This window comes from Rissa tridactyla, chromosome 4 (genome assembly GCF_028500815.1).
Source record: "Rissa tridactyla isolate bRisTri1 chromosome 4, bRisTri1.patW.cur.20221130, whole genome shotgun sequence".
NCBI classification, from domain to species: domain Eukaryota; kingdom Metazoa; phylum Chordata; class Aves; order Charadriiformes; family Laridae; genus Rissa; species Rissa tridactyla.
In genome coordinates, this window is record NC_071469.1 from 11,547,723 (window position 1) to 11,561,954 (window position 14,232).

The 14,232-nt window shown below is 40.5% G+C and overlaps 1 protein-coding gene across 14 annotated transcripts in view; it reads right to left on the bottom strand.

The window, feature by feature from the left end:
• The window catches only part of MICAL2 (microtubule associated monooxygenase, calponin and LIM domain containing 2), a 163,352-nt gene that overhangs the window by 61,970 nt on the left and 87,150 nt on the right, over positions 1-14,232 (bottom strand). For 10 of the 14 annotated variants that reach the window (XM_054199191.1, XM_054199195.1, XM_054199188.1 and 7 more), the window contains 6 exons: positions 10,492-10,563; positions 9,731-9,880; positions 8,544-8,648; positions 6,795-7,013; positions 6,470-6,571; positions 5,722-5,853 (listed from right to left, as the gene is read on the bottom strand). In XM_054199191.1, coding sequence (XP_054055166.1) covers positions 5,722-5,853; positions 6,470-6,571; positions 6,795-7,013; positions 8,544-8,648; positions 9,731-9,880; positions 10,492-10,563 — 780 coding nt within the window. The remainder of the gene's footprint in view (positions 1-5,721; positions 5,854-6,469; positions 6,572-6,794; positions 7,014-8,543; positions 8,649-9,730; positions 9,881-10,491; positions 10,564-14,232) is intronic. The other 4 variants (XM_054199196.1, XM_054199198.1, XM_054199197.1 and 1 more) reach the window with 4 other exon arrangements.

Below are 14,232 nucleotides of genomic sequence, written 5' to 3' on the forward strand. Positions count from 1 at the left end.
GTAGTTGCATTTCAGGAAAAGTATCCTTGAGCCTGAACTACACCTTGCAATTCATCAGGTTGGTTGACTTCTGTTCTCCACCCATTGGAGGAATCTGTGTCAACATTAAAGCAGTCAAAACAAGAAAACTGCATGTTTATACATACTTTAAAAAATGTTATTAAAAGGAAATGTTCTTGTAATGAATGTGAATTCACATTCCATGTAAAAGCAAATGGGATTCCAATTTAATCTAGTAACCAGAACATTGCTGATTGCTCTCATCTCCTCATCAACAACCACCAACACAGTGTTGCTACTCACCAGTGGGGAGGGCAGGAAGCAAGTGGACTTGAGGACTGATTAGATACCATCTTAGAGAAAAATTTTAATAAGGACCTATTACTGGGGGAATATCTCTACTAGTTCTCCTTCCGGAATCGGATATGTGGGTAGTCAAGAGGAGGTGAATCTGCTACAGCCTCTGTACTGCACCTTTCAGATGCCTTGCAGAGGGATCCAGACAGATTGGAACATTGGGTGATGACTGATGGGATGAAAATTAACCAGTTCAAATGCTGAATTCTGCACCTAGGATGGAGTAACACCAGGCACAAGTATAAATGGGGAGAGGAGTGGCTGGAGAGGTGCCCTGCAGAAAGGGATCTGGGGGTCCTGGTCCACATCAGGCTCAGTACGAGTCAGCAGTGTGTCCTAGCAGCCAAGAGAGCAAACGGCATCCTGGGGTGCATCAAACCCAGCATCACCAGCTGGTCAAAAAAGCCGATTGTCCCACTGTACTCAGCGTTGGTGAGGCCTCACCTAGAGTGCTGTGTGCAGTTCTGGGCCCCACCATTTAAGAAGGATGGGAAGGTTCTTGAATGCATCCAGAGGAAAGCAACGAAGCTGGTGAAAGGTCTGGAAGGAATGTCCTGTGAGGAGCGGCTAAGGACTTTGGGTTTGTCTAGTTTGGAGAAAAGGAGGCTGAGGGGCAACCTCATTGCTCTCTACAGCTTCCTGAGTAGGGGAAGTGGAGAGGGAGGTGCTGCGCTCTTCTCCCTGTATCCAGTGACAGGACATGTGGGAATGGTTCAGAACTGTGCCAGCAGAGGTTTAGACTGGACATCAGGAAGCATTTCTTTACCAAGAGAGTGGCCAAACACTGGAACAGGCTTCCTAGAGAGGTGGTCAATGCCCCAAGCCCATCCGTATTTAACAGGCATTTGGACAATGCCCTTAACAACATGCTTTAAATTTTGGTCAGCCCTGAATTGGTCAGGCAGTTGGACTACATGATCATTCTAGGTCCCTTCCAACTGCAATATTCTATTGTATTCAAATGCTGTTCAATCACAAAATAGAAATATCATGGCAGGATGAGAATCCACCAGAGCAGCCCCTTGAGCACCTGCCACCATCAGAAACCCGCAGAGAACGGGAGGGATGGGGCATGCAAGAGCAGTACTGCCCTGCAAGGCTTGGGACCTCTGCCCTTGTACAACCCCCTGTGTCTTCTCTAAACCTCACCCTGCTTACGGACAAGGACTTCAGTAACATCCTTACCCATTTAATCATCTAAGTGTAATAAATTCCAATTGCAGGCGAGAGGGTCTGACCCCAGAATCTACATACATTCCTTTAGAGAACCTGTCAGCTCTTACACAGCTTAGCTTTGGTCAACCGCACACAGATCTCTGCCTGCCTGATGCTGCTCATGTACCCTAGAAACTCAGCATACACATAATAGGTTTTATACTTTGCTCATGCACTTACTACCCTTGAGGCTACCAGTGTACGTGAAGTCCCACACACACAGGCAATTTTGTAGTGCTGGTGCACTACAAAACTGGCGACTGCTCACAATTCAGGCAGGTTTATACCAGTAGCTTTGAATGGGAAGGCATCTTAAAGAGTTACCTTACGTGGTGAATTTCAGAAAGCAACCACAAAAACACTTAAAAATAGCCCAAGTGTTTGTGATTTACTAAGACTACTGACCTGTCAATGACATGTTGCCAAAGCTTTGCAGCAGGTTGATCAGGGTGGTTAATGTGGGGAGAGAAAGCTGCCTTCTGTATTTCCCTGTGCTATTGTTTACAACACTGCAGCCAACCAAATAGTAAGCCTCAGTAGTATTTTCATAAAACAAAGGAAATACACTCTCTACCTCCAAAAAGCATACAATGCTTTGTTGTTTCATATCCTTAATGATCTTCCTGATCTCATTTTGCTTTGAGGATGACTTATTTACTGCTGGTACCACCTGCTACATACATTTAACCTCTGAGATAAACAGCATTTGAGTAATAAGTTACTGTGTGTAGGAAACACCCAAGCCCTGCTTACTGCTGGTAATTAGAGTCATGTCACCGAAGGGAAGTAGTTGGTCCAAGCTCTGCAGGCAGCAAAGCCTATTGATTGCAACATCTTCATAGTTCTTATGACGTACTGTGTGGATTCACTCATGCAAAGCTCAGATGAACACAGTTTTCTGAAAGTCAATCCAACTTTAAACAGAAAACAGGAATAACCCAAGCCCAGCCTGTAATATAATATTTGTTAATTCATAATTTACCTATATGAATTTTGGCAGCTGATTAAAGCTAGAAGGTAGTTTTGATTATTACTGGCAACTTGCATGTAGTGTCATATAGAAGTTAATTCTTAATAACTTGTAATGACTGTATGTCTTTAAAAGAAACAATATGCTTCCATAGCCTTCCTTTCAAGTGCTCCTTTCAGGACTGAGGCCTAATAACAGGTTTCTGTAATAAGACAGCACGATTTCTTAGCCACCATTTTCAATAAATATGCCACCGTAACTAATACTGTTCCAATGAAAATTCAACAGATGTAAAGAATCGTTATGACTGATAACAATCTCAGTGCTCATTTGAAATTAAAATGACATAATAACTATTTAAAGGATGGGAGGGCGTTGATATTTATAGTTCATATCTCATGAAATTTTACAAAACTTAAAAGGCTTCTGGCTTTCTGCTGGGAAAAAGCAGAAACACTGAGAGCGACATGCAATCTTTAAAGATAAAACATGGGGACAGCAATTTAACCATGGAAGGGCACTGAGAGATTGCTTGTTATTAAATCAAGGCTGCAGCAGGTGTTCCCTGAATATTTAATACTCAGAATAAAAACAGCAGTAAGAAATCTGCATCTCGGAAAAATTTTGCTTAAGAAATAACAAAAGGTAAGCCAAAATGTGGCCTATGCAACTCAAAGAGGAACAGAACTTAAGTTGCCAAAGAGAGGTAAAGCTAAAACAACAGGGGCATCACAGGACTGAATTGAGCCCACAGTCCATGAACAGCATGGAGAGCAAAAGTCTTGCACATCCACCAACGCTTCACCAGCACATCACCAATGCAAGTAACGGTCCTGGATATAGGTCCAAAGGGCCACTGAGTCCATCCCCTGTCCCCAGGGGATTCACTTTACTTGTGTAAAGTAAGTGCAAATTGGCATGACCTGCTCCAAAAGGTGTTTGTGCTGCAGACTGCAAACCTCCCCCAGGACCCCGCTTCTTACTATTCAAGGGTCCCCTATCCCCATCCCCAAGTCTGACCTCAATCTCCATTCCCTGGTGACCTGTGCCAATAGCGGGTATGGTAGACGGGTACCCTCCCCTTCTCCACAACAGCCTTGTGCAGACACCATGCCTGACTGACCCTGTCTAACCCCTTCACTCCCTCTTAGTTACCCCAGTAGGAAGGACAGCACCAACAATGTCACTTGTACTCACTGGCACCCCTGGAAAGGAAACTCGGGGGCTTTGCCCTTTTTTTTTATTATTATTTTTAAAAATCTACTTAATTTTCAATGTAGATTGAAAGGTATTCCCATTGAAATATCTACAGTAATACACCATCACTTGGGGTTCATTTGGATCAGCTTCCTATTACTGCATCTGCCAGACAGGGGAAGAAAGTTAAAGTTTGCCTGTTCGTTATCAGACCTGCTATTTAAAAATTCTCAAATATGCTGTGTCAGACGCACCATATTTAGATATATGTAATGCAGACAGTGTACAAGAGGACCTGAGCCCATACAAGCCTATGGAGCAGCATACTGGGCATCAAGACATTCATGCATGTAGATATACCAAAGAATACATGTAGTCCTACCTAACCAGCCAAATATTCACCAGATGAGATGAACGTATATTTACTGTGCTGGTCACAGAACAAGATTTTCTGGCCTCAGCTATGCTGCATTCTGTGCCATTACCTCTGGAGAGAGCATTTTCAACTAAAGTAAACTCAGCCTGCGTGAAATCAAGTCACAACAAATTGCTACACCATTTTAATACAATGGCAAACTAATAAAAAGCTGTGAGTGCAATTTAAACAAAATGCAGCTGAATTAAAACATCTAAAAACGATTGCTCAGAAAACATTTTAAAATCCCAGTAAAATTAATGCTCACAGATTTTCCATATGATTAAGAGCCTAGTTCTCATATTCTAAAGGGTTGTTCACATAGTTTTTTGGGTTTGTTTTTATTCTCTTTGCAGTGTCACAATAGCTTTCCAAACGAGCAACAGGCCCTGGTATTTTGGAAACCGTTACATAGCTTAAAACCCATCACATGCTGCTGTACCTCCTAAGTCATAAAAAGTAAGAGGTAAATCCAGGCAAAGGAATTATTTTGAAGCTGAAGGGAATTAGGGGATTATCGCAGTAAGGCACCTGCTGGGCTTGCAGTGTCCTTGAAGGGCTGTGTAGCCTATATTTTCCTGGGGACTGAGAGGAAGGGAGGCTTTTCAACGCAGCTCTATCTCAACCGAGGAACGTGCCTTGGTGACGGTACCCATTTTGCCAAACAGCACTTCCCTGATGTGTCAGGCAGCAGGGCCACCAGCTCCAGCAGCACCTGTATTGGGTCATAGCAATTGCCTTCAATACTTCTAGAAACTTGATGTGTGAAGGAAAGGGAACCTTTAACCTGCCCTGAAAAGCTGAAAAATATCAAACTTTCTTCAATTAAAATCCTTCTAAAACAAGGGGAGTTAGAAGCCAATGCCATCTTAACTTCCACAGCCCATTATAACATCAGCGTAAGTAATAAGAGCTGAATCTCTCTGATTCAAGTGTTATCTAATTGCTTTCATTCAGAGTATGCACGTTTCTTCTCTGGGAAGTTTGCTGTTACAAAGAACTCTGTTCTAGCAATTAATGTGCAGAAGCAAGTTTAAGGTAGAAATAAGTAAACAAACAACAATAAAATCTGTTTGTATCCCCAAGTGTTCATACAATTTTAAGACATGTCCTCTAGTTAAAAACCATTATAGTGCAGGTTCTCCCCTGCAGTCCAGACGGATATTCTTATAACAAGAAACACAAACACCACTCAAGAGCAACTAACTGATCCCGTAACATCCAGTTGGCTGTACAATGTGAAGCTCTCTCTCTGCTAGGCACGTCTACAGTATTATTCAACAACAGAACATTTAAAATAAGCAGCAATGCAAAATTTTCAGAATGGAAGCAAAAATTTTGTTAGCTATTTCCTTTGTTCTTCAGCTTTATACCTGAACTATTTTTAATGATGACTTTCCTCTTACAAGCATGCAGAATTAACAACAGCGAACAAAGTAAAGTTTGATCCAAATGTGAAATGCAACCTATACAACAGATCGGCCAGCAGCGCCTTCCATCCAAGCCATTTCTCAAGCAGCTTTAGTGCAAGTTTGGATTTTACAGGAAAAATCTGTTAATAGAGTACCTGTCTAGAAGGAACAGCAGGGGAAGCTGAACTGACAGCTGATGGAGAAGAGGCAGCAGCTGAATCATGAGGTGGAGGGCAAGAGGGAGTTGGGGGCTGAGAATGGGAAAAGCCTTTAGTAGGTAGCTTATTCTGTGTAGAGCAGAAACAGGAGAGTTATCCAAGAGACAGTGACATTAGCACAGGTTAAGAGAAAAATTTCAGTCATGCACCAAAAAATACAGAAAGATAATAACTCCAGTTCTGCTCTTTTCTCTATTTCTGCACAGTGAGGAGCCGTGGAAATCACCATGGTAAAAACCTCCACAGCAAATGATATTATTTTACTCATTTTTCTTATTAAAAAATATTTACAGCAGACAGTAAGGTAAGAGAGTGTTGGGAGAAAGCATAACAAAACATAAGAAATTCCATATCGCACTAAGAGCTACTGCTTGCCAATTCATTAGAAACTGTGAGCTACCAGTGTATACTTAAGCACAAGACATGGTTTATTCTAACACGTTTGTCTTGTGCTAAAGTACTCCGACTAGCTTTATGATTTAGATTGTGTTTTACCTCAATTAAATTATGCAATAACATTTAAACAAAACTTTTCAAGAGTTTCAGTGGAACCCACGTTACTGTTTAGATCCACCCAGGATGAAAGGAAAGTTAAAGACAAAACCACTGCAATTCTTTCCCCGCCCATGAATTCTGATACGTCTTCTAACTCAGCACTTCTTCAGATGCAAAACCTAATATTCACCTTTGGAAACTCCATGTATCCAAACATTGAGGCAAGATGTGCTGCTTTCTCTTTAATGTTCTTTTTATGGAATTCCCTATTCGCTATGGTCTGAGCTCTTTTCTGCAATAAGAGCCAGGGAAGGAAAGCCAAGAAAAGAGAGAGAGAGAGATTTCAGTTAATGTCACATACATCATCAGAATACAGCAAGTTTGTAGAAAGACTTTTTCTTGTCTTAATATAACCTAAAGTCAACAGAGAAAAAGCCAGCATATCCAGGGAAAATACAGTATACAGATTAGCATAGGCAGTTAAGAGACAGAAAGGAAAAGAAATTGCTTGTCACCTGTTTCATTTTTTCCTCCAGATGCTGAAGACGCTCAAGCACTCCAGAAAGTACAAATGCAGCAGAACAGGCAGATGCGAGATTTTCAGAGGTTTCTGACAGACTGGGCTGGTTATCTGGTTTTTGTATAGTCTTTGCTCTCCTGGCCATATGATCAGAACCATTTAAAGACTGTTTGGGTTCCCTGACCTCGTGTTCACTCCTAGCTACCACCTGAAACTGGGAAACACTTGAAGTGAAAAAAAATCTGCTTTCTGCATTACCATGCAGTATATGCAGCTTTTAAGGATGCTTCCGAAAGCGCAGCACAGTCATGCACGTAACTAGAAATAAAGTGTTCTCACATCATTCTTTGCACACTATCTACCGCATCTCTGATGCCCGTGTCCATGCACTGAAATAACTCAGTCCTACATAACTTATGCAGGTCTTGACATCCTTCTGTAGGTTTGTGTCAGTTTTTATGAATAACCCCAGACAGCATCAGTGCAGAAGAACACAACACGACATCTCCTTCTAAGGTTTTTAGCAAAGGTTTTGGTTTGGGGTTTTTTTTAGCAACACATCTGCCTGAAACTAGACATACAATCAAATTGTAAGAATATCAACAGTAGTTCTTGGGATAACTCTAGATCTAGTCTGACCCACGTCAAGCTATAATATATTTCAGATTCAAGGCATTTTCTGAGGAGTTCAGAATAGGCCCCTGAATTTGAATCTTCATATAAAATAGGTTTTGTAAATGAAACATTTGAACCAGTCCAGCTTTATCAAATTCAGTCTTGAAAATGACCTTCCAAGCTGGTCTTTTCATGACAGCTTTCTACTTCAACCTATCTGTCCAATTCAAATAAATACACAAGCCTTCCAAATTTCTCAGAATTCAAATCAAAAACCCTAATGCCAATCAACTTCATTATGCTCCTGATGTTTCAGGATAGCACACCTGCCTTTAAAACAACTATTCTCAACCGGTTTATGAATCTGCATTTTTCATCAAGCTGATCTGCAGATTTCCACATGCAATGCAGATCTCATTTCATTGCAGACTACTCTTGAAATGCCACAACAGGATATTTACTTCCATTTAAAACTCTAATGTAAAGTGAATGTCAGTATTATTTGATATGAGATTGCTTTCATTGGAAGTACTACGAGAAAAATTTAGACAATGTATTCAAAAATTTTGCCCCATGTATATGATGCTGCAAAAGAGTTTTCAGCAGAAATTCTTACCAAAAGTTCTGCTTAATGAAATAAAAAACCCTGGGCATTGATATCAGGTTTTCAATGCTCAAGCTTTTGTCTTGCACATTTTTGCCAGGTTTCTCGCGGTGGAAAACTCTCTTTGCCTTATCATTACAACAGCCCAAAGCATCGAGTACACGCACAGACAAATTTTAAGGTACTGCTGTAGTTTTCATGCATGTTAAATGTAGCTATATAATTATATTTATACAATTTGGAGTCAAGATGTGATAATAAATACAGAAATCAACACCTATGCTTTTAGGGTTTTTTCCACACAGTTACTGATTCTTTCAAATAGTTTTTTCATCTGGTCAAGCAGGTGTAAAACAGCCTTAAGCTTTAATATGTTTTTCACAATTCCCAGCTAAATATACCTAGTAACTGTGCAGATTACACCCAAATATTGTTTTATATATTCTGTAGTTACACAATAACATTGAGTGCCCAGAAGTACAAGAAATGGTGTGTTTGTCAGGTGTTACCCATATGAGTTCCTACCTGCCTTTTTGGTTGAGGTGGAAGAAGACTTGGATCCTTAGGTTTAGCAAAGCGAGGATTAACAGGAGGGTCAGAAGAGAGCAGGGCTGGTCTATCTATTATCTCCTTGTAAAGCGTTTTTAAAATTATAAAGGTAGAGTGGAAAAGAAAAGGAAGACAGTAAATAGGATTCAAAGATCTTTTAAGGCAGAAAGAAATAAAAGCCGCTTTTAAAGACATTTTACTGTGGAGCTTAACATGTTTCGCAGATTTTTGTCACCTACCCATTTTATAAACCCCTGCTACCATCAAAGATATACTTAAAATTCAGCACATTCAGTATTCTTTAAAAGAGGTTACGATCAAAAGGTAATGTGTTGAGGCTTCCTTCAACGTGGACAAGCAAACCTCTGCACACATATCACACACAGAAAGCTCAGGGCACTGACAAGCAGCCAGGCAGAGCGCAAACAGCAGTGGTTCACAGACTGAGAAAGTCACTTGACATCTGTAAGGCCTACACTTCTGGAGGATTAAATATGTAAATAAACAAATGGATAAAAGCATAAAGAATTAAGCAAGCCACCACCCTTGACAAAACCTCGACACCTTGCTCATCCTTCCTTCTAGATCTTTTAAGGGGCAGATCCAAACTTAGCTGACTCAAATCATCTCACTGACTGAAGCATGATTTTGAGCTTATCACCCCTATCTTGACAGCATGGGATTATTTTAAAACACCACTAGTCACACTAACAACAAACCATGAAAAAGCTGTGGAACGTACAAGTATATTCCATCATGCCTACTTTATGAACAGAAATGGCAGCCGGACACATCTTGCAAAAGATTAGGTTCCCTTCTTCTGCTTTCTGAATTTTCCATAAAGGAACAGTCCACTGGTTATACAGTACCCTTTATCCATAGAATATCGGGGAGAAAAGAAAGTCCTTCTGCAATACCATATGCAGCCAGTTTAGACTTCCACACAAAGCAAAAATTCTACAGACTGGCTTACAAGAGATTTCTAGACATTGCAATTCCACTACACTTTATTAATATAATAAATTTAATTTGTATAAAGTATAGAAAAAAGACAACCCACTTCAAACACGTAACAGATCCCTTTTTTCCCCTTGAAACCTGCATCAAGTTCACAATGAGGGACTACAGTTTAATTTCAGAGATCATGTTCATCTGTAACCTACCTGCCTCCGAAAAACTGTATTTGGAGCATTCTCTTCAAACTTTGCCAACAGTTGAGTTGCCATTGATTTAACTTTGTTCTGGTTCATTCCTTCTCTGCCATCACTCTGTTCTTTCCCAGCATTTGTCCCTTGGCTTGAAAAGCCTGAAGCCTGCAAGGAAACAACAAACTACGTTTTTCTCATGTTTACCTACGACACTCATGAAGAGAAAGAGGTAAAATCCTTATCAGCAAAGGGTGAAAGGAAATACAGTCTACAATATATTAAAAATTACACTGTTTTGCATGCAAAAGTCACCAAAAAAGTATTTTCTTTGTTCCCAGAGTACAGTAAAAAGTGAACATTAATTGGTACTGGTGATGATAAAGCAGAGTCACAAAGGTGACTCATCAGAGAGGGGCTAGGCAACAAGCTGCAATGCAAACTCTTCAAACAAAAATGTGTTTAAATAATTGAGTTGGGAAAAGGGAAAGAAAACCCCAAACATTATCTTAAGTGTTCTTGGGTCAGAAAGAACACTGTGCATTGTTAGGTAGTAGTTAGTACTTCAGTTAGGTAATGCTGTCCTCCCTACCAAATTATTTAAATAAATTTATCTCTTCTTCAGTGCACACCACAGTAAATTCAAGGTTTTAAGGGGAGAGGCTTTTTGTTCCCACCAAGCACAAGAGGCCAAGCCCTGGCCCCCCAACTCCCAGTCCTCCTTCAGCTCTGGTGCTCATCAAGGAGCTGGATATGCATGGACACCACTGAACACCAACCTCCTCAAAGACACCAAAAAGACCTTTTCGACGTCTTTTGTTAGTCTCATTTTCTTCTGTTTTCCCTTCAACCTGAAATGGTAAAGCCAAAACAAGTTCTATGGATTACTGCAGCAGTTACTAGATTTACCCAAGCAGTTCCTCCCAGGATATTAACTTTCACAACCAGGCAAGCATGGTCTGCCCTGTGTTAAGGCAAACACAAGTGAGCAGTGCCAGTGTGTGGTGGTCCTCATGGCACTGGCATGCCTCGTTAGGCCCCCCCAGCTCAGCAGGACCATTTCTCACGTGAGGAGCTTGGTGGCCCTCGTGGCAGTTATCATGTACGTAAAAGCTGTCCTGTAGCCCCCGACTGGGAGCTGTCACTGGACTCTGATGGGTGAAAAATACATGCTTGTACACTTTGTTGAACATAGGCCCTACAATGTTGGTGTTCACCTTTTCCTCTTTCAGTACTGAATAGTTTATAGCTCATAAAGCACCAGCACATCCCTGAAGAAAAAGCCATTACAGCATCAACTAGTCTGTGAATTTTAATCTAGACTACACTGGTTTCGAGATAAGTAACCCCTCACTCTTTCACTACAGCCTCCGCATCTCTTTTAACCTAGATACCTGCACGCAGATCACGTGTTCCCAGTGCAGACTTATCTCATTTTTTGGAGCAATTATTGTCTACCTTAAAGGTCTGCCTCCCTCGTAGGGTTCCCTTCCCTGACTGTGTCTTTACATAACAGTACTTAGGCAACCACATTGCCTATTTTGTGCTCAAGCTATGCACATATTTCATTATTTTACTGAACTAGAGATTACACAAATAAATAATACTCCACATCCAGCCCGCACAAATTTGCAAAATAGTCAATGCTTAAAAAATTGTGTCAGTTATTAAATTCAGTCTTGAAGATTCGGTACAATGGATTTTTTTTTTTGTCTGATAAATGTCATGCTAGGTTATATTTTATGAACAATAAACTACATTCCACTTATTTGCATTTGCCAATGCTGTAACTCAGTGATTGCTCAGCCAACTTTAAAAAAAAAAAAAACAAGAATAAAGAGAGAAAGATCAAAGAATACAGGCTTCCTTTTTACATATACACTGTTTGTAATAAATCATTATGCAGTGAATAGAAGTAATCCCAAACAACTTCTGGGCAAACACAAAAAGAATCAGATGACAATATTTTGATTACTTTGTATGCTTTGGTACATTGTCCTTCATGCAGCAGCTCTCAGTAACCTAGCTTTACTCTACCTATAGTCATGAGTCTACCAAGGAGGAGTAAACAACACTACAGCACAATGTATTCTGCATAATAATCTGTACCACATAAAAGCAGAATTTGCCTAAGTGAATGGAACAAACAAGACGTTGCCTTTCAAAAATCGTACATAAAGGACCTTCATTAACATATTTACAAAGAAGTGAAAGACAAAGCAATTTAATTGCCTAGCAAAACTCCAAAAAAGAGGACTGTGCCCTTTATTGTGTAAACACCTCCATTCATTTATTAGTCTGGAGCACAGGAAATCTCAGTTCCTCTCCAGCCTGGCTGACACTCGTAGGAGAATGGAAAACATTATCCAGCCCAGCACATGCTGCCAGGACGGCTACTGCCACACCAGCTCCAGGCCCCCGCTTCCTGGGCTCTCACAACCTGTGCCCAGATAAGGGTCCCTCTTCCAGTCAAACAAAAGGGCAAACTAGATGGTACGGAAAGTTTAGCAAGCAACACTGTAACCCGGCTGTTTTTTGACTCTGTGATACATGAGTGCTCTCCTACAGTCATACCCAGATAATGCTCAGCACCACTTTTGCAGGGGAAAGAACCATAAAACTGAAGCCGCAGCCAAACTCGTAACTCAAGCAGTTGCTTTCCAAGGAGCTTCATTTCCTAGCTAGTTTCAGGCGGTTATGGCACTCGCAAGTCTCTGTCCTAGCCCGAGTACTGTGTTTCTTGCTTAGTTTCACGCCCCATCCATGACAGGGCTGCAAAGCCTCAACAAAACAAGGTCTCGACAGTCCCGCTCCTCAAGCTGATTTGGAAAATATCACTTCCACTTCTTATTTCAAATGAGCCCCTGTGGTGTGAAACCAAAGGGGCCCGTCAAGCAAATCACCTCATGCTTTCATGTAGTGCCAAGAACTATACCTCCTGTTATGACAGAAGGCTTATTTCATGATGAGAGGTTAGTCAGAGGGCTGTCCAGCTTAGTAATGGAAAGCTCTCCCCACTACTAAAAGTCTATTTACCTCTGCAAATAACTCATGGAAAAACAACAACATTGTGGTCATGAAAAAGGTTTTTCTTTTAAAGAAGTCACCCACAAGAAAAAGCAATGTTTATTTTGCCTACTTGGTTTCTTGCTGCTCAGTTAGCCGGGAAACATGTCACTTGGTTTTGTGTATATGTGGGTGGCAGGGAAAAGTTATTTCCTAACAAGGATATATGAGGTTACTGGGCAATGGACTGTCCACAGTTTCTGAAAATGTGTTTGTGGATGGAAAACATTCAAGACGTAAGCCAGTGTAGGAAACGTGGAAATTCTGAAGTAATTCTTCAGGTAAAAAAAAAGAAAATAAAAAAAAAAAACCCAACCACATTTCTATCAAAACTGAGAAGATAAGATAGCAACAAATTTAAAAAACAGTATGTTAAAATACTGAGAAATGCAGTACGTACATGTACACCTGAACTTTTATTAAGGACGTTGAATTCCAAAAGCAGTAGGAAACCTGTACTTTTCCAGACAAAAATTTAGAGTCTCTGCATAGGTATAAATGAAGCAATACAGTTAAGCATTAAGGAGGTCTGTTTCAAACAGAAAGGAAAAAAAAAAAAAAAGAAAAAAACCATCAAAAACAGAGATAGAGCTTGAGAATCATGATAGTAGATACAGAGTTTCTGGCTGGCCCAGGAAACTCGAAACCTGGAACAGTTTTGCAGTAAGCTGTGTTTCAGAAAATGCAGAAGTTACATTCATTTTGGTGGGGAGTACATGCTGCTGTCTACCTTGCACTGGTTAACCTGGACTCGAGACACTGGTGCCTCTGAGCCAGGTTGTGCAGACACTCCTCATTTAAATTGAAGTTAAAATGAAGGTAGGCTTGGCTGTGAAAGCAAAGCCCCTCCTCAAGGTCTCCTTTCAGAAGGGGAACAAGTTAATGAATAGGCAGAAGGTGAAACAGTTTATTACTGAATAATTTCAGTAGAGAAACTTTTAAATTAAATCACATAAAACTTTTGAAGTTATAATCCATTCAGAAACACACAGACAATACTCTCACTGCCCACAGTCCTATGCCAGACAGCATTAACTCAGGTCTCCATAACCCTTCAAGGCCCTGGAGTCTTTAATGGCAACATGTATGGGCATGGATGTGTTTCATACAGGAACATAAAGAGAGTGTGTCAATAAGTTTTCATTAATAAGTGACTGAGAGACAAAAGTACATCTGTATGACTAAGACACCATTACCTCAGAGTCTTGCTAGTCAACCTGCCCACCGCTTGTCATCGTTGCAGGCTTTATGCACCTACAAGGGTTTGAAAGCTTCCCTCCAGAATCTTGGCAGCATCCAGAAACTGTTCAAATCACTGCTTTCATTAAAAAACAGCACTCCGTCTCAATCAATAACTAATCTAGCATACCAGCCATAATTTGAACTGCTATATAATATTATGGCTGTATATTTAATTCCAGAAATATAGGTCTATTTTTCTTAAAGGTAAAAAT